Source organism: Pteronotus mesoamericanus, unplaced genomic scaffold (genome assembly GCF_021234165.1).
Source record: "Pteronotus mesoamericanus isolate MK-2021 breed Mesoamerican mustached bat unplaced genomic scaffold, CSHL_Meso_final contig_50, whole genome shotgun sequence".
Classification (NCBI taxonomy): Eukaryota; Metazoa; Chordata; class Mammalia; order Chiroptera; family Mormoopidae; genus Pteronotus; species Pteronotus mesoamericanus.
In genome coordinates, this window is record NW_026555186.1 from 12948304 (window position 1) to 12969607 (window position 21304).

Below are 21304 nucleotides of genomic sequence, written 5' to 3' on the forward strand. Positions count from 1 at the left end.
ACGTGGCCAGGTGTCATGGAAACAAGTTTAGATTCTGCTTTAAGAAACCATTTTTCACAGTTAATTCAGAACTACGAAGAATTCCATTAGATCAGAAGGTCTTTACTTTGCACCAGGACCTGAAAATCCGAGTCCACAGGCTTGGCTAGGAGCATTCCTGTTTCTCCGTTCACATCCCTGATTTTGTGCCTTAGTTTCTCTGTGGTTCCTATTTAATCAACTCTCTCTTAGGATTTCCCTCCAAATCCTCTCCCAAACTCCTGCTTTCCTATTGCCTATTCACCACATTGTTCTTACCTACGTTTCAACCGTCCAATAACCTCATTGGTAGGAAAAATGGCAAGAACTAACAATTAAGGGAAAGAAATTACTCTCATGTTCATGTGCAATGCCTATGTCTTTCTTTTAAAGGCTTTTTTTTGTGGGTCCTTAATCAGAGACTTCTGTTCACTATATGCCTGTAACTTGCATGCTCAAGTTCTTAGGTTTAGTCTTACCTAGGCCTTGAGCCTGCTTATCTCTTGGCTTTTGCCACATTCCAGCAGGAAAAAGGCAAGCCATGCTTTGACCGCTCAGCTGCACAGGCTACAAACCGGCATGCTCATGTACACAGACATGCACACACATGCATTCAAGGGCATTCATGCATGCACACATGCCTTTGTACATGTGTGCACAAACACACACTCCTCTTAAGATGGCAGCATAATCCAAAATAGGAGAGATATGAATTCATCATCTCTGCCCTAGGGCCACAAGAATAACAAGATCACTAGGTAATTTTCTCTTACTTCAAGAATTTCATAACCTAAACTAATTTCCTAGACAAAGCTATAACATTAACAGAAAAGAATAGAAACTGACATTTATTTGACTAGACAAAGCATTAAGAGCTTTACAGCTATTCTCTCCTCTAATCCTTAAAGGGACCCTATACAGTAGGTCACATTATTATCCACCTTTTATGGATAGCTTTACTAAGGTATAAAAGGCTTAAGTAGCTAGTAATATGAGTTTTTAAGATGTGGAGCCAGGATATGTCCCCTGGCTTTGTGGTCAAAAACATCACACTGTATGTTATAGTTCACTTTCTTTCTATCTAATGTAACACATACATGTAGAAATTTGTGTGCTTCCTATTTGAGACAAAGAGATTCACGGCATGTTTTATTTCAGAACTCTTTATAGACTAAGGACAATTTCTTCAAGTATGTTTCAGTGGTATAAAATTCTACGTGATGACAGTCCCATCTGGCAGCAGGAAGAAGAGATGCACGAGGGGGCCCCGGGGGAGCTGCTACCATGGAGGGGTGACAGAAGGCTGACCCCAGTTCACCACTCCAACACAGGGTCCTTGTGTATTTATAAACCGGTAAGTGGTTAAGATCTCCTGTTCATTTCTTCAACAAGTATATACTTGGCTCCTGGTAGATGCAGGATGCTGTGCTAGGCCCTGAGGACACAGCAGCTAATGATAAATAGCAAATGTCATGAGTCAACCTCCACCAAAAACCATTCCACCTCCATCACAGAAACCAAACCTCAAAGAGTATAGCAAATAACAAAAACAGACCTGAATACACGTCAGGGGTGATAAGGCCATGAAGACAAAGGTCCTGAGAGGCCAAGGGAATCAAGGATGGCACCGTTTGGGAGGGCAAGCAGAGCATGACAAAGACAAGCTGAAGGTGCAGGAAATACTGACACTCAGTGACAAAAGTCCCTTCTTTCAACCTGAGAGAGTTCAAAGCAGTAAAAAAGCTTGTAAATATGATGTTGGTACAGAAAAGAATGAAAACCAAAGAATGTGTTAAAAAACAGAATCAAAGCAGTGCTCAGTTCAATAGCTCTTAGAATGATGAGATGGGGATATGTTAAATTCTGTTATCTGCAGGACACATTTTCACATTTGCGCAGTAAGTGTGCCCAGATCCCGGGCATTCTGCAGAGACTGACTTGGGAACTTACATAAGAAATATCCTTTCAGTCGTGCTATAGCCATTTACCTTTGTTTCAAAATGAGAATTGTACCTAACGCATCACTGCATTTTACTGTGATTAAGCGAGGTTGTGAATAAAGGGGCAAGCAAAGGCAGGGTGGGGGGTCACTGGCTAGGCAATCTTGTTAGGATCCCACAGGCCAGGATCCCAGGCCATGGGGGTTCACTGTTTACACAAACACATACGAGTGAACACAATATCACATGCAGGGAGTTTACTGCATGGACCAAGGATGCCCAAATCCTAGATTATTAAAGCTGAGATGAAAAGGCTCAACCACACCTTCTGTTAATTGAAGGGATCCTTAGCAGCACTTAGAAAGGAAAGAGGAGGGGGCACACACGAGTGCCCACCTCCCCAGGGTGAGTGCCCTCAGGCAGCTAAGCACCCCTGACCAGGTTGGGGCGTGCTGGTCTATTGACATAAGGAAGCCTAGGAACATTCCTGGCTTTGGATGTCCAGTCCGCATTTTCCAAAAGACAAGATTTCTCACAAGGATATAGCCCTGTGACATCAATCACTGTGTTTTATGCCTCATTGAAGTGGTTGGGGATAAACTGTTTGGCAGTGAATGGAGAATGAGTTTTTGAGGTCAAATCTGAGATGGTAGGGATGCTTGAGATTTTAATTTAAAATTCATTTATTTCCCAGCCCATATAAACAATAATGGACATAACAGTGAATGTAAATGTTTCTTCCTTTTATAGTTTTCAAATATCTAAATATTCTGAGAAAATAAAAATATACACAGTCATATGCCCTATATGACTTAAGATTTCCAAGTTCTATTTTTATACGAGGTGGTAGATAACTATATTTTCAGCTGAGTTTTCTGTGATGGAACCGAGTCTGCTCAGCCACATAGCTGAACATTTACGGAGCCTCAGGTATCATTTCTCTGACTAAGGGCACATCTGTGAAATAATTTCTGAACAGTGCTTATAACCACTCAACTATTTGTCAGAAAGAAATATCGCATGGTTTGTGGGAACACCAGAATCAAGCCAATTTTCTAAAATGATCCATATTAATAGATAAGAGGGAAGAGGATACAATTGAAAGGCTCGACTAAGAAAGTTAGAAAGAACATCTTTTAACTGGAAAGCTCAGAGCTGATTCCAGGCCACGGGAGGTGGTGAGTGTCATGATCAATGTGACCAGGCTCTGCTGTTATCTTCACGGAAACCAGCTCTGGCCAGTTCTTTGAAAAGCATTTTAAAATATTCACATTTTGCCAGAGTCTCTGGAAGAGGAGTATTCAGTCTTAAGGACTATGATTTTATCAAATAATCTCCAAGTTTTTAATAATTCTAACTCTAGAATTAATTCCAGCTGTTGCCAAAAGCCTTAGAAAACAACCATTCAAGCAAAACTACACAGAAAACTGGAAAATATTCCACCAATGAATGCACATGGTCCCATGAGAAGCATGCGTCATACTACAGTGAGTGCTAGATGCACTACGGGCCTTGGATACACGAGCATGAAATCCCTGGAATCAGAAGAGGACAATATTACAGGACACCAGAGGGGGTGGATTTTCTGGGAGCAGCTCAGATTCTAAAGGATTCCATGCTGTGTTTAAGTGACAGTTTTCCCTGGTGTGGTCACACTGAGCATATGGCACCCCGGCATGCACCAGAACTTGGAGTGTGCTGCCTATGGTCATTTATGGAGGATACAGGACAGCATCATGCATCTGATCTGCTTACTGATTTCCACAACAGCATTGTCCTGTCAAAATGACAGAGGGAGAGGTGCTGTTCATCTTATTGGTAGTTACTGCCTGTTCATAAGGGTCCGGTTTGGCTAACAGAGAAGCAGGCAGCAGGACTGGAGATGCACACACGCACACACTCGCGCACAGCAGGAGGCACTGGGGCGGAGCTGGCCATGACCATGTGATGGGAATGTGGGAGGGGCTTGACCTAAGACAGGCTCTCGAACCCAGTGCCCCTGATGAGGGGAGGTTTGTGGGAACTGGCACGACTCAGGAATAGCACATGATTCCTGCTCCTTGGCAAGAGGCTCCCTCTTTTTACCGTGGATCTTTGAGTGTGCTTGAAGAAATGGACAGGCATGGGCATCGCACAAGAAGCAAAGGGATGGGCAATGCATTTTGTAATTTATCAGGGTCTTGGATAAAGACACAAAAGGTATTTTCGTTGAATCAGTTCGAAGGTGACCCAAGGCAGGGAGGAAATAGCCAGATTATTTCGTATTGATCTCTGGGACCTGGAGGACAACCTAGACCCTTGAAATAAAATTTAAAAAAGAAAATTGTGCACTTACTCTAAGAATCTGAACATTCTAGCACACTAAGTAAGGATGGGAAAGATCTAATGTGAAGCAGTTCCTATGAAAAATATCTAGAGGTGTTAGCCAATTAGACAAATAATATGAATGTAAAGGCGCAGTTACTAGTCAGAAGCTGCCTCAGCTCTCCAGCTCTGACTAAGAGAGGCATTCAAGGTGCAGCTAAACTGTCACTCTCTTGGTGCCACGGGCCTGGAGTACTCTCTGAGTCCTCACAGGACACAATTTAACAATCTGGAGTTACGTATGTGTATATGTGTACGTGTATAACTCCCCTCTCTGGATTGCATATGTTTTTGAGGACAGGCCAGTACATGTTTTTCTTTATAGTCTCAGAACTCAGCAGAAAGCCTGAGGAAAGAACTGCTGGACTGAAATATTCCATCCCTTGGCTGAGATATACAAAATGTACCAGATTCCAATTAGCTACAATGCTAAAAAATCACTAAATTCCTTTCATGTAAAGTAACATTTATGTTGGCATTTCATTGTTCAGTTCACAGGCAGAGGGAAATATGTAAAGGTCTCTGGATTTTCCCCATCTGACATTAAGCAGTTTGATATTCAGGTCAGTACCCACTCACATCTGCTGACTGAACACGTAAGTGAGAGAATGAATGAACGGATGAATGGTTTGACATCAACAAACAAGGGCAAGGCTGCTGATGATTCCATTTCATTTTCTAAACCTAATTGCCACACTAATTAAAGTTTAGGCCCTAGAAATATCTGAAGATGGTGAAGGGGATATCATTGGAAGAGTAGAAGAGAAGTTGGTTGGTAAGCCAATGTTAAGATTTGTCTGAGGAAGTTTAACTGTGAATCAGATGAATGTTCTCATTTGGAAAAAAAAAAATCATCCAAGACATTGCACGGTGCATTTTGGAGTATATAACTGAACAATAAGCCAAATTTTAATATGCATTTTCATTTGGAAGTGAATCAGAGATTTGAGATTCGTTACTTGAAATGCATCAAACCGACTGAATCACTGAAGCTGATTTTTTAGAAATTACAGCATATGTAATTCTAAGAAATGGCTGATGCCTTTACATGTCAATGAGAGTCTAGTGAAGTTATTACCATGTCATCTGAGCGTCAGACAGAACCAGCTAAGCTGTCGCCTCACAGAATCTCGGCTGCGTGCTGCTCTGAGTAAGTCTTTACCCCGTCACCAGCACCCAGACCTTGACTGAGAATCCAGTCAAGGCACAACTGAGCGGGATTATTAAAATAAGATAATGTGGTCATATCACGAAAGTGAGTGAAAGGAAAAAGGAGCGGAGGAAGCTTGTCAGAAAAGCAGATAAAAGGTACTACCTGACTTACATCTGTCAGAAAATTGTATTTTCCTTAGAGAGCTGGTACGAAAATGAGGCCTATTTAAATCAAAAGGAATTATTTCTTCTCTACAGAAAATGTTTCTTGACTGAAACAAGAAGTGGGGAGTTTTTTAGTTGCCATTAAAGCCACTAGCTTGCACTCTTCCTGTGTGGAAAAAAAAAATCACATTTTTCCTTAGAAAGCTCTTAATGTCAGAATTTAAACATATTTTGAATATTTTATCCTTAGTTTAATATGGGAAGAATGAACATATGTTAAGTATATAGTGTTAACTTTTCAGACCATAATATTTTTGTTAATCTTTGTTTTCATTATTTTCTTCTTCTCTTTATGAGTTCATTGTTTTTCTTTACCCAGTTGTTAGATTCTTACTTTATGCAAGTTCTCGTTTGTGCACCATTTCTATATTTAAGTATAGTACTGTCTGAATTAATTTCTTAGTTATTAAAATTTGGAATGTACAAAGCTGAAATTTATTTGCTCAAGAGGAAATATGACTGCTTTTAAAATATCAGATAGTATTTACCATTTCATTTCTAAATTAGCAAATATTTACTTGCCACTCTTTATTAAATAGCACCTATCGACTTGAACTAAAAAAACTGTTCTTCTAGTAAACTAGCTTCAGCAATCTAAACATACACTTAAAATTCTTACAGTATTAAGTTGAAAAATTTTCTGTAATGTAAAATTCTTTTGACACGTTATTTCTTGTCACTTCCACTGCAGTTTTAATAAAACTTTTATGGTTTCTCCATGAATTTCAGTGTACAGCTTTATAGCAAATCTTTTTTCCACTGAATTTTTTTAACAAGACCATATGATTTAAAAACTCACTCTATATCAGTATACTTTTCATGCATACTTCTATTTCTCATCACCACCATGATGTAACAGGATGCGGCTAGGCCTCCCCAAAGGGGATTCGTAATGGGGTCCAGAACTTGGGGTAACGAAGAAAAATATAGGATATTCTTCCCCCCTCAATTCAAGGCGGGCTGCCATGGGGGATGGGAGACAGAGCAGGGACTTTGAGAGTTACTTTGAATATCATTAAGAGGCCAGCTTCATGCTGGACATGAAGCAGGGTCATTGAGAGTCATTTTGCATGCCAATAACAGCAGGATAGCTTCATACCCCAGATAGTTATTTTGCATATCAACAAGGCTAACCAGGAAGGTTTGCATAACTTAAGCCCAGGATGTAACGGGGAGGCAGTTCCTGTGGTTGCAGCACCTGCTGAAGTGGGCGTGGGAATGGGGTTTTGAGGGAGGACTGGTGCTGGGGTTTGGATCCAGATGGGGCAGCCATGCTAGAGCATTTGACCATATGATTTTGGGGGCGGAGTGGGGGCTCCCTTGATCACTTGGCTTAGGAAGCAGGAAGGCCAGATGTAGCAGCCATGCAGAGTAGCTCCCCTGGTTACAGCGTGTGTGCATGAGGGCCTGGAGATCGTTTGCTCCTTGCTAAGAGGAAACAATGCAAAGACCAGGTGGGAAGAAACGGGGAGAAAGGACTCTTGCTCGTGGGCCAGGAGAAGGTGCCACGTGGTTCTGAATTAAGAACTGGAGATGGCGGCAACACAGCGGATGGTGCTGGGAACAGTGAGAGGCCCGCCTAGCTGAGCTCCAGACTGTGCTTCAGACACCTCTGTGCCCACCACCAGGAGAGACAAGAGAAGTGACCTACCCCCTCCACAGGAGACAGAGCACTCAGAGCGGACGATGGCCCACGTGTAGCTGGGCTGGGCACTGGACTTCTCGTCTCCAAGCCGAGTCACTGAGTATTCCCAGGCAACACCTGGGTTCCTTCCCTGAAGCAGAAGCTACAAAATAAAAAATGGGGAAAATATAGCTAAAGTGGAAACAATAACTATATGATAATTTGTTTTAAACTACTTGAAACAAGAACAATGCCAATAAAAAGTTGGTTATAATGATAAAAATACTGTACATTCTCCAAAACTTCCATTAACTTTCTGAACAGGAATAAATGCCCAACTAGACTCAGGCACTTCTAGAAACTGTGTAGATATCTGACTTGCTTGCCTTCCATTGAGTGTCTCCTCCACACAAGGCTTCAGACGCCTCCCAACCTTACAAACATATTTGGTTATTTCTTGCTTTCTTTTGGTGTTTCTTTGGATTCTCCTGGAAATTTTCTCAATGCAAGAGAATCAGAAAGTGACACCTAAAAAGCACTGTCACACTTCCTAGTAACGACCCAGGACACTGAAGTGAATGCCGTCTATCCCACTGTCAAAGCTAAGTCAAAGTGCTTTCCATTTGACTGTTGGCATGTACCTTGGAGTTCTGGGAGAAACCTATCTTACTAGCCAAAATGTTCTCTCTGTCCCAGCATGTCTGTGAACCATATGAAATTGCATTTGAACTCTTCACCTTCTAGTTTGAAACCCAAACACATGGGCCAGTTACCATCTTATTTTTTTTTTTGGTGTTTTTTTTTTGTTTGTTTGTTTTGTTTTTAAGCAACATCATTATTAACTGTTGTTAGACATCCCCACCTCCAAGCCTTGGAGCCTTTTCTGGTCTTGATGTGATGTTCCAGTGGATAATGATACTAGCCCTTCCCTGACTCCCTGGTACCACAGTCCCCTCTCTGACAACACAGCTCTAGTATCAGTAGCTGGAGGGCAGATTCATGGTGCCCTGGAGAGGCAGCTACTCTGCAAGCCCATTGAAATGCTCCCCTTCTAACACCCTGATCCTCCATGGCTCTCCTTCCTCAGGAATAGTTCCTGATAAGCTGAACCCATTTTTAATCCTGACCCATCTCTCTTTCTCTGATTATTAAAGCTAACAGCCTGAGATAGTGGGAGAGAAAAAAAATCAAGACAAGAATGCAGGGTGAATAAGTTCACAACAGGGTGAAGGAAGCAGCTCAGGGTCAGGAGGAGAGAGGGAGGTGGGATGTCTGGAGATGCAGCAGCTGTCCCAAATGGAAGGAGACTGCCAGGTGCAGACAGCAGGTAGGGACATCTGGGTGACTCACATCTGAACACTAAGTTGTGGGCTGGTGGGCAACTTTTGAACGAAATACTTTTCTTTAATGAAAATTTGGAAGTTAGCATATTTACCCCCTGCCCCAGTGCCATAGGGACAAATTAGGTCATTTGAAGGAGCCTGACTGTATCATGTGAGCCTCTGCACTCATGGGTAGAAAACAGAAGGTCAGGAGGTGGTTGTGCGGTGCCATGACTGGACACTGGGACCATGTGATGGCACAGCTGTGTCTGTAGTGCTGGGTTCTTAGCTTCCACCAGGACTTGGTGGAATACTAGTCTCACCAGAAATACAGGCACAGACAGAGCCCCAAGCATGGCTGCCTCTCACAGCCATAGAGCTTACAGGAGAGAAGAAGACATTTGTAAAAACTGATGGATAAAGACCCCAACATGGGAACTGAAAGATGTGCATAAGTACAAATTTAATCATGTGCCAAGAAACAAAAGATGATTAAGAACAAGTCCACTGATCCATTCAGCCTATCCATTGATTAGTCTTGTTTCTAAAACATTATCTGATTGTAAACATACTTCTGTACACTTAAAATTATACCAATAGCCCTGGACCTGCAGAAACGCCAGAAGGCCCCCAGATCCAAACCCCAAAAACATGAGACTGAAGTCTACCTCCACGATCAGTGTTTCGTTGGTTGGCCCTGCAGAGGTCAAGCTCTCTGGCTCCCTGTATGACCGTCGGTAGTCGAAAGCAGTGCCTGAGAACTTGTAGCGGCCAGGCCAGTCCACGGTCCAGTGTCCGTTCAGGTAGTACGTTTTGAGGGCATTGCGCACAGCAATGTAGGAGGTAGATACATTCATTTCATAGATGCGAATACTCCGGGCTCCAGGAGGAATGGTAACCATCTGGTAATACTCTAGATAGAAGCAAACAGGAGGGGAAGGACAGGGTATTTCATTCAAGTATGCCTACGTCAAATCTCTCAGAACCTTGGGTACTCCATAGCTACAACGTGAGAATCTGCATTCAGAAATGGGAGAGGATCTGTTTTGTCAAACAGTCATGTTAATCCTATAAGCGACTTTTTAAAAACATTGAAGCAGAGTTATTATAGCTTTCACTATTCCTAAGGACTATTTATTTATTTGTTGTTCAGTTACAGTTTTCCTGTCTTTTTCCCTGTTGTTGTCCCCTGTCTGTTTTAATTCAAATAATCGAGCAACCATTTTCAATCAAAACAAAGGCTTGCAAGCAGGCAGGAAAGGAGGAAGCTGTGGGACCTGCTGGAAGCCTTAACTCCTGCTATTTTCACTATACCTCGAGTTCTTCCCACAAAGAAGTTCCCGTTTCAGTCCTATCTCTCAAACTCTGCAGGCAGCTGTGGCATACTTACGGTTGGTACGGTGGTGCTTGGCATAGAGGCCCTTGTGTGTTATGCAGTCTGAGTTATTCCCCTTGCACACGCCACAAGAGTCTTCGATGGCATTGGATCCAAGGATGTTGTCACATCCAACTCTCTGGGATATTCATGAGGTCACATGTCATTCATGAAAGAAAAGATAACACGAGCAACATCACAAACCTCAAGCAGGAAACCGCCTCCCCACTAGAGCTGAAATTTTACCAACACAGGGAAATTAACAAATATTTATTGGATACCCAATATGTGCACAGAAAGACTGCCATTCTACTCTTCAGGCGTAAAGTAAGAAAAATTAAACATAACCTGAATTTGTCATTATTGCTACACAGCTGTTTCCTGAGCTCTGAGTTATGTCTATCAGGTTGTCATGTTGGAGACGTGGGCCAATTTCAGACTGACATAAAGCACTTAGTACAAATGACAAGCAATGTGTCCTCACAAGTGTCCACCGGAATATGCTCTGGTGCTTTTGAACCACCTGTTCACTGGCAAAGTAGCACATGCCATGTGGAAGTAATTCCCAGTAGTACATTATGTAAGAGGCATATGTGTTCACCCTCTTACAATTTTAGGAACTCTCTACAACTTTTACAATGCTTACTAGTTTTATAAATCCTAACAAAAAGTATATAGTCTATAGATGTAAGAAAATCTAGTCAGAAATGAAATAACTAATTCACAATCCCTGCTGATAATCCTTTAAGGATGGATGTGTTTCAGAGATTTTTGGATTTTAGGAAGGTAAATGACATATTATGCATATAATGTGAAAGTCCCACATAGGCCTAGGAAAGCAATGATGTTTCTATAACAAAATGCAGACATCTTCACACTAAAGTGGGAAAAAGAAAACTGATGAATATTTTCACATCAGTTCAGGGCAGGTTTGTGCCACCAAACAAATTCAGGTCATCTTATATTTTCCAGCCAAGCGAACTTTCTACGTCATAGCTTTTAAATTTCAGAATTACAAATAAGGGATTGCACACTGTATCATTAAGAATACCTGAAAATAATGAAATATTTAACATATCAACTAGTAATTAAGCAAAGAGGTAGAGACGTGAGCATTTCAAAACTGAAAAAGATCTTAATAGAATCAGCTAGCCTAATCTTTGTGCACTAAAAAGGACTACGCCAGTGTCTTAGAGGGTGCTTCCACTTTACCACTGTCATGTAACTTAGAGCAAACTAGAACCAGGACCGAGGTCATCAGACTCCAGTGAATAATACTGAATTACTTCTTCATGCAATGCATTTGATCTGGTTACACCTTCACTTTGTTTTTTTTCCACAACTTCTGCACATGGCAACAAGCTCCAAGGGTAATGTTCATTTAGTTGCTCAGTCTCTCCCGGTCTGTCTCCTAAGTCCCTCTCCAATGAATGTTGAGCCTGCCAAGTCTTACAGAAACCCCTGCAACACCTGCCAAGTGGCCTCTTGGCTCTGAGCTGTCCCTGCTTCAGTTACTCTCCATGCTACTGTCCAGCCACTTCATCTGATCCCACGACTCCACTCGTTCCCAGTCCCAGTGACTGATTTATATGGACACAAGGATCAAAACCCAACTCTTCCTTCTGGCAGCTATTGTTCTTATGTGAACCCATTCGCTTCTCCTCACCTGACCTTCCCCAGCACCCCAACCTTTGCCTGCCTTCTGGGTACTCTGATGACTGAGTCAGGTCTTACTCTGCCTGCCTACAAAACGTCCCCCTTCCAACTCACCCTTTCAGATTTCACTTGGAAGCTCTCTTCTCCAAGGAGCCCCGCAAATCTCCCACGTCCATGTCTAAGAGAGAATCAGTTCTTCCCTTCTCCCTGTGCTCTGTACACACCTTCATTGCGACAAACCACTGCATGTCTCATAATGTGCACATCTGGCTTCTCCCTCACTGGGCTGTGACTTGGAGGAAAAGGGTTTGTTTTTTATCTGTTCTCTCTAGCTTCTCACAGGATGCCTGACACAAAGCAGACTGTCTGGAGATGTTTGTTGAATGAATGAATGATCATTATTACCTCACATATCCCATCTATACAAACATTACGGCTATCCTCCGAGCATGGAGTCCCATCTTTGACTTTATTTGACAAAGAAAAGAAGAAATCAAATCCTTCTGCGATACAGTAGAGTTTGCATAAGTCCTGATCTTAAAAAGAAATACACACACAAACACAAATAAGAAAAATACTTAAGCTCTGATCATTTTTGTTCTAAATTTTAGATAGTTTTTTTTCTTTTGCCCATAAAATAACTCCCACACAATAATACATTGCAAAGACATTTTTGTATGGTTGCTTCATTAGGCTTGTTTTTTCCCTTTATTATTATTTAAAGGTTCACTATTAATTTTTACTCTGTCCTTTACTAGTCTTTACACAGTGGTTCTTTACACAGTGGTTGGCACATAGTAGGCATTCAATAAACATTTGTTGACTTGAACTACAACATTATTATTCACTATTCTACTAGTACAACTATTCTCTTGTAGAAATGCACAAAGTCATTGCCATTTTGGAACAATATGCAAAATTCTCACAAAATGTAATACAAGTATTAAAGGAATTACTTCATTTCTTAATAGCTAATACAATTGAAGAAATACATAATATTTTTAAATCGATAAAGGGAATAACTTTTAGATAAAATCTCCAGAAAACAATGTTTTCTATAAATATAATGGGTTGTCAAAAAATACTGATAAATGGAGAATATGGGTATCATCATGTACTTAATACTGGTAGATAAAGTTAACTTCTCTCAATAATTCACTTCTAGTATTTATGATTTATATAGTTAAATATAAACTTTTGTAAAAATCATTTCCCTTTGTTTTCTTCTTGGTAAGGAGGGAACAGTTTATGATGAAAAATTAGTCTATCTTAAGAGTTTTCATAGGCCCAATATTCATCTACAAAAATTTCTTTATTATGCAAAATAAGAGATCCAACTAAACAAATTTAAGAATCAAAGTTAGTATGTGGTTTCATGATTAATAAATTTATTTACTGAAGACTAGCAAAGTCAGGTATAGCACACATATTTTTTAACCCCAGTTCAAAGTTCTTTCTACTTTTTTCTCCTGCCTACTTGTTTCTCACTGGCTTAATTTTCACTGAGTTTAAGAGTGAAAACACCACCAAAGATACTTTTTGTGAAACTGCAAACTACTTTCCTTCCATAACCCACTAACTTCATAAATCTCTCACCATGAAAATATTATATATAATGGGATGGAGAAAGTACATGTCACATAAGAAGTTCTAACTTACGTATTTCCTGAACGTTGCTTGGACAATATTTCCAATTTCAAAGAATAAGATGATTAGATGTTCTTTGAATTTATTCTTAAGTTTTGCTACTTGAGTTATTAAGTCCAGTTATTATAATCATAAGAATAATGCATATGTCTGTCCAAATGGAGGGTGAAATCTTACATATGGTACAAATAAACATCTGGGTCTATAGTTATAGATCAATTCTTTCTGAGTATATTACACTTGAAAATTATCTGATTTTCCAAAAGATACTAACATTTTTCTTTTATTCTTTGGAAATTATAAGAGTTTAATGGGTGACATGCTTATAGTAATATCCCCATCAACTACTGGGCTATATAATTAAAAATAAACATTAATGCATTATTAATAAAAACATCTACTTTCAATTTTTTATCACTTCTCTGAAGATTTCATGGTATTAAGTACTTATTCTCTGTCTGGCTTGTTAATTTCTGACCACACAGCTGGTTAACGTTTAGATTACAATGCCAGTGGCTGTGTATCAAACTAACCCCTGGAAAGAATCTGTGACATAGGCCTGCCATAGTGGTACCTGGTCTATCTGAACACCACACCATCGATCACGTAGTTATTTAAAGAGGAAAGATAATAAAGTAGGAGGTTATCACTAGAGAGTGAGGTTTGGGAGTTACCTTCTACTTGTGTGTAGGGTTTCCACTTGTAGTGCCACCCTCGGAACCGTTTGCTGTTGTATTCCGCACACTGCATGGCACGGAAGTCAACACTATCATGGGGACATTTCTGACTGTTGCAAAGCTTCAGAGTGCGAGTGGAGCCCTCGCAAAACTTCCCACCATGTGATGGTCTGGAACACATATTTTGCCATTAGAAAACTTACACGTTATTTAATTTTTTAAAGATTTATTTATTTATTTATAGAGAGGGGAAAGGAGGGAGAAAGAGAGGGAGAGAAACATCAATGTGTGGTTTTCTCTCGTGTGCTGCCTAGTGGGGACTTGGCATGTGCCCTGACTGGGAATCGAACGGGCAACCCTTTGGTTTGTAGGTCAGCACTCAATCTGCTGAGCCACACCAGCCAGGGCAGAAACCTTACATTTTAATAGCTATTCACCTCTTCCTTCAAATTGGACTTACTGGATAATGTTAAACTATGTAATATGGCCAAATAAAAAAGGTGCATTCTAAGTATTCACTGGCACTTTCTTACATATTAAAGACATAGGCAGAGTTTCATTTTCTACTGAACATTGCATGTAAATATTTGCTCATGGTTGCCTCCCAAACTCCCTCTGCAGAAGACACCAAATTCCATAAAAGAGGGGACAACAACGGAGGGCAGTGGCTGTCCCAGATTTATACAGTTGATAGAAACCAGAAGTGAGAATTAAACTGACTTTGCCACTTCTTTCCACAATCAGCTTTTTGTGACAAGGCCAGGACACCAGACTGGGTAAGAAGCACTGGTCACCTTCCACTGACACTGACAACAAATGCTCAGTGCTCACAACTGACCCCAACCCCCAATTCATGTGGACCACCAGGACGAGAATATCTTGTCCATGAAAGAAACCTATTGGGTCACACACATTAAAGATAGGACTGAAATAATGGCAATATGACTTATGCCTTAAACAAATAGGTGCAAAAGGAGGATTTAGAAATCTGTTCAATTTACTACACTGGTGACTGCATTTAAGATTCTTGTCATATAACAGGAGGCCACAATTAAAGCACATGTTGGAAAGGTAAATGTATTTGATAAAAAAACCCAAATGTGTACTTTTTACATAAAATAATTATTCTTATTCATTTGTGTTCTTTATATCTTTCTTATGATTTCTTTCTTTGTTTTAAGCAGGGCTTTGGTATTTCAAGTAAATAAGGTTGAAGTCCAATTCTGGCATATCACTGTTGGATCTGTTTTTTTCACTATGGTTAGGTAGTTATAAGCATTTAATATCAAAGAAATATCCTTGTTTCAGATATGTGCAAGAAAAAAGCTTTCCTGTTTAATGTTCCTTACAATATGTGAAGTACAGGATGCATACGACCGAGCTCAGGGACAGGCACTTTTTGGGAGGCTCACAGAAGAGAGATGCTCACTTGTGAGTTGGAAAGTCGAGACTTTCTTACTTGGGATTAGTGCAGAGGCGGTCTCTATGGGACACCCCTCCTCCGCAGGTCCTGGAGCACGGCGACCAGGGAGACCAGTCTGACCAATGACCATGGGTAGGCTTGGGGCCTTCGTCACCGTATTTCACACACTGCCCTCCACGGCACCACTAAAAATTTAAAAAAAAAATAGATATGACTCACAGGAAGATAGGTGGGTCATCACTCTTATAATGTTCAGTCATGGGGAGTCTGGTACCATATGAAGACATTAACGTCCCTAGCCTCTAGTGGCACATCATACAGATACACTTCATGATGCTTCTTTTGTCTTTCCAAACCTAGCATTGTTCCATAAATCCATGTCAAGGAAAGACAAGTAGGAAAAAACCACCTGAGCTGCTGGAACTTAACACTTTTAATTAAGTAGTGTTGCGTGGACACTCAGCTCTCAAGTGAGTGGATGCTGACCTCTCCTGAAAACAATGTGCTTTTCATATCCTATTTTCAGCACAGACTGAGTCTCAAGGGGGGAAATCCAGCTGGAGGTTCCACATGACTCAACACCTTGTCATTTCTGGCGGGTGGGCGCTGACTTTGCTCTAAAGCACCTGGATTTAGAGCCAAGAGGTCATAACCGATGCACGTCAGAGGTCATGCAGCTTTCAGGGGAGATAATCCACACAGAGCCCATCTGTCCCTGGTGATGCTATCAGTTCCCCTTTCTGAAGAGACGTGCACATCAATGCTGATTCATGCTAACATCTACGTGGTTTCTTCATGTCCACCCTATGTAAAGGCTACACAAGGTCTTGCATCGTGTTCAGTGGTGTTGGTTTTTCTACCTATGGCTTGGTGGAGACCTTGAGGTTCTTAAATACAGACACAGGCCATCTGTTGAGAGGAGGCAAGTATGTGCCTTGTCCCTTGTCTCTGGCAGAGCCTGGCCTGTGGGCTGGGGGTGAGGAGTGGGGCAATTTAGAGCTACTTGATTTGTTCTGAAGAAAAAAAGATGCTGCTTTTATAAGAAGAAAGTGAGTATACTTTAATTATTAATAGATGTATTAGGTTAAAATATATATCAAATTGTTGATTTTGGACCATTGTTGGCACACAGAAGTGGCAATTTCAAATGGTTCAATTTAATATTATTTAAGAAAGAAAAATTTAATTTTAAAAACATAGGTAAGTCTGAGGACTAAAGCCTTAGCTCTTTAATTCTTTTCTACAAGAAAAAACAAAAACAAAAAAATTCTTCCTTTCCTTAGTCCCTTCCCTCAACCCAGGTGACAAAAATGAAGTTACAGCCTTGTCTCCTCTCAGCTCAATGAGGGGCATGTAAGTGGGGAAGGATCTCGAAATCTATGCTCTGTGACTTTAACATTACTGCTTAGTGCTGGTCCTCTACATGGCTAAATGGTGGTTAAGGGTGTAATGTTTCCTCTTACTAAACAGATTCAGCCATCACGTTTGCCTGAACATCTATGTCTCTTGATTCTAGATAGTTCATCAATTATGCTGTCAAAAAAAGTAATAAAAGGAGTCCTCTTCACAATATCAATATAAACACATTCTTTCGACAGGAGTGTAGGTCTGCACATATATGTGAGAAAGAATAGTTCAAAGATATCATTGCAAGAGGAGGAGAAATGAATATGTTGAAAGGCTGACATCTAAATATGAGGCATGTACCTATGATGAGTGTCTTACCATGTCATGCCCGCAAATGGTGCCTTCTGCTGCTGGCATAAATTTAGTCTCGCATTTCCTTCCAACCCGATGGCACCAGAGGGCTTTACAGATATCCTATAAGGGGGAAAATAAAAGGTCATCAGTATTACAAATGATCCATTATAACTTATCAATGAAAACTTTACGGGGAAACAACTAATACAAATTAAATCTGACATCTACTTAGCAGCAGATGCATAGAAAGAGTGAGAATCCTGAAGACTCATGTTCTAGACTTGGATCAACTTAGCTCCATCCCTGAAACTGTCTGTTTTATTTATTATAAATTTAGCAAAATTAGATTTTCTAAATTATTAAGTAAAATATGCTTAATCCAGATATTGCAGACAGCTGCAAAAGTTAAAATTAATAAAACAAAAAACCTAACCTATTATAATTTATTCTTGACCCCATCTTTTACTAACTTTTCTAAGTCTAAATCCCCAATTTCAAATTAAAGATGATTACGCAACTTGCTGGCTTGTCTACTCATCCATCCATGCAACCATTCATTATCCCCAAACCTTTGATAAAGGCCTGCAATATGCCAGGTAGGCAGAAGGATCTATAGGGAATATGATTCAGACCAGCCTTTCAAGCACAGTCTTACCGGGAGGGATAAATTTGCTGTGAATCACCATACGGTGCCCTACAGAGGGAAGAACAGCGTGTAGGGTGAACTTGCCCAAAGGAGAAAAGGCTTTGCCTGGAGGGCTCAGGGGCAGAGCCAGAGGAGATGTGAAGTCTGAGCCAACTCTTGGGCTCTGAGTCTTTGTCAGGGGGTAAGGGCATAACTTCCAAAGAAAATATCAAAAACTCAGTATGTAAAATTTTTGTGATGTAATTAATAATTTTGCTTAAAGTAAAATTGATAACTTTAAATAGAGTTAAATGGTTTTACATTTTTCTATCATGTACAATTGCTCTTCAATACAAATAAGCATAATATATTTTGTTTTTATAAGTTAAATTCTATTTTCTCGGCCAGAATCTCTAATACATTGAATCTCTAAATTAGATACTGTGTGGCAATTAAGGATTTTTAAAATTTTATGTGTGGACTGAATCATCTCAGGACATTTTATATTTTATGAAAATGGTTCTATTTTGTTAGGTTGAAATGTAAAGACTAGTAAGTTTTCTGATGGGAGAATGTAAAAGAATAAATAAGAAGCATATTATGCAGTGTCTCGGTCAACACCTGTCATATAAAAGCCACTTAATTAAATTTGCTGAGCAGAATGATAGATGGATGAATGATACCTTAGAAAGGGATGAACCGCTTTTAAATCCCACAGGCTATTTAGTTTCAAAAGTTAATATAAAGTGCAAATGCAAATGCAAATGTATCCTCCTCTTAAATAGACAGATGTGTATTTGGTGCATATGTATGTTTACATGCTCATGCATAAACTCCCATACTTATATGACCATGGTTGCCTTTGTTACTGATGACTTATATATTGATAATGGGAATTAGGAATAAAAACACCCCAGGGAGGTGGAATGTAAGACATGCAGGGCATGAGGAGAGCTCCCAATTTAACAACAGTAGCCAGGACACTACTGTGATCAAATTTCGAAGTAATTCTGGCAGCTTGTATTTCAGACTGCAGAGTCAGCCTACCAAGCCATGTTGAGGAAACAGAATAGGTACTTGATAAACACAATGTTTATACTAACCAATATTTAATGCAGGAAGAAAACAAGTTGAAGCCCAATTAGAGAGTCCACTCTTGCTTTTATCTGTGCAGCCAAGGAATACTATCTTAATCAAGGCTCTCACTTGTTATTCTATCTCATAATTTAAGTGGTATGACTTGGTTAATTTTAATATCACAACCTACCCCTACCACTCCAAATAAAATAGTTTTCAAATGACTGTATTGAAAATTTATTGTGGTGTTTCAATATTGTGAATAGAGGGTCAAGAGATTTATTTTCTCAAACTGTCTGGATGAGGCTACCCAAAATGTCCTGAGATGAGGTTATAATAGGGTATATAATCTATTGCAATTATTTGTATCTATTGTGATAAAAATCAGATCAATGGTTGTTCACTAGGGTGGAGAAGTGATTGAATGGATGGGAACAAAAGAAAACTTTCTGGCTTTATGGAAATATGCCATATCTTGCCTGGGATGCCAGTAACATGGGTGAATACAACTGTTAAAATTTCAGTGGAATGCATTTTACTGCATGCAGATATTTCCTCAGTAATAAAAACAAAGTGCATGTTAACTTTTTATTTTCTATATTTTCCAAATAGCACTAGGGTATCATGGATGACATAGTCTATGGTCACAGAGCAAAGTAATGTGGAAACCAGAAGCATGTCTCTGATTTAAAAGAAAACATTAGTTTAACACTCCTTTTTCTTTTTAACACAAAGAAGAGTAACACTCAAAAAATTCTTAGGAAATTAACATTGTGCCCATGGAAATATATGCTGATCTTGACTAATTTATTATTCTTGGTCCAAACTGAGATGACTCAGCTGAGGAGATAAGAACCCAGTTCTGGCACATGGCTATAATTGATCTTTGTGGGAGCTCCACTTAAGTTTAGAAGAAAGAAGATCATGTTAGATTTAAATTGGGAATATTCCCAGTGTACTCTGCAATTTTAGAGGTTTCTAGAGAACTATATATTTTTGTCTATCTTCCTCTTTAATCCATTATGAACTAGAATAAAAGAAACCTCAAAAAGAGTTACTCTTGTTTAATTTATGAGTAAGTCTCCTTGTGGTTCAGTAGAGCAGATTCCTAAATCTCAACTTCCCTGTCCAGCAAGAACACACGTTTCTGGGTTATATGAAGAATTTATTTTAGGAGAACACACCAGTATTATCCCTGGGGTCGATGCAGTAGATAACATCTTCTACGAGAAACTTGTCTATAAAAATGTTATTTGGAGAATTTAATTATCAGAAGCCCCACATAAGCTGTTACTTCATAGTAAATTATGCTTCTATAGGAGGAAGGTAATGGTAGACTTTGTTTTTTTAATATCACTTGAAAAAAATGTAGAGCATTAATTTGCCAACTTACACCAACTGAAAGTGATTGCTGTGCTCCCACATGATAAATCAGAAAGAAAGAAGTGATCTAACAGGCCAAGTTGTTCTTAAATGAAAACTGATACCCACAACAGTATCAGTCATCATTTTCTTTGCCAGTAAAACATGTGTTTCCTGTTATACGGGACCAGCTCTAACATACAGGATTTGACATTTGGTAGGTACCCAATAAATGCAGAATACATCAATGTCAGTTACACTGAATAAAACGGTTTTATGAATAATAGAGCACTGAGCATTGGCCAATAATCACTTGCCTTTTTAAAATCCAGCATGCAGAGTTTGGCTTTCTCTCCAAATTGCCACTTGCACTGCGTGTTTGCATCGTATAACTGTCCCGGCAATTTCTCAGGATACTTGTATTCTTTCACAGGCTTTGGCTGGTCAGCAAGGCATGTTGCTTGGGCAGTGCTAGAACAAAAAGGAGAAGGGCTGCCTGTGATGCCAAAAGAATTGTCAAAGATGTGTATTCAATTGTGCCATTTCTTCACATGCAGTTAACTCCATATCCTACAGAGAGGGGAGGGTATTCTCCCCCCCGCCCAATGTCCAATATAACAATGATGTTAATTATATTTAAATATAGGGGACACATTTCTGAAACTGTTCATTTTGCTTTTTCCAGGAAGGCAATTTGTTTTTCCTTAGATTACTCAAATGTTTCATGGAGAAAAGTGAAATGGAATAATACAACCAGATGTTCAATGTGAGAAGCTCCTATTACAGACCTCTTTTATGTACACTTCTTGCCAGGAATAATCAAAAGGTGGAAATGGGTATTGTAAAAGGCAAAACACAATCTTCCAATTTCAAAGATTAAAATTTTGCTCTCTCCCTACTTGTCTCCTGTTCTTTCTTCCTTAATTTCCCAGGCTAGGAACACCTGCACAACAGCTTATTATGTTCCAGAGGTTCTACATTGAACACTGCAACAATTTCCACCAGAGATGCTCTATGCTCAGGATGATTTCTCACTAGGTTTCCAAGTCAAGGAGGAAAATAACTCTGTTTAAGTTTACTAGCAGATGGCTAAAGACCAGTTAATAACTCATTCTT

At 39.7% G+C, this 21304-nt stretch overlaps 1 protein-coding gene across 2 annotated transcripts in view; it reads right to left on the minus strand.

Moving 5' to 3' along the window:
- The window catches only part of ADAMTS16 (ADAM metallopeptidase with thrombospondin type 1 motif 16), a 128062-nt gene that overhangs the window by 41330 nt on the left and 65428 nt on the right, over positions 1-21304 (minus strand). For both annotated transcript variants that reach the window (XM_054578210.1, XM_054578212.1), the window contains exons 10-17: positions 20506-20659; positions 17149-17244; positions 15460-15608; positions 13998-14170; positions 12082-12212; positions 10036-10159; positions 9314-9558; positions 7351-7486 (exon numbers count right to left, since the gene is read on the minus strand). In XM_054578210.1, the coding sequence (XP_054434185.1) occupies positions 7351-7486; positions 9314-9558; positions 10036-10159; positions 12082-12212; positions 13998-14170; positions 15460-15608; positions 17149-17244; positions 20506-20659 (1208 nt within the window). The remainder of the gene's footprint in view (positions 1-7350; positions 7487-9313; positions 9559-10035; positions 10160-12081; positions 12213-13997; positions 14171-15459; positions 15609-17148; positions 17245-20505; positions 20660-21304) is intronic.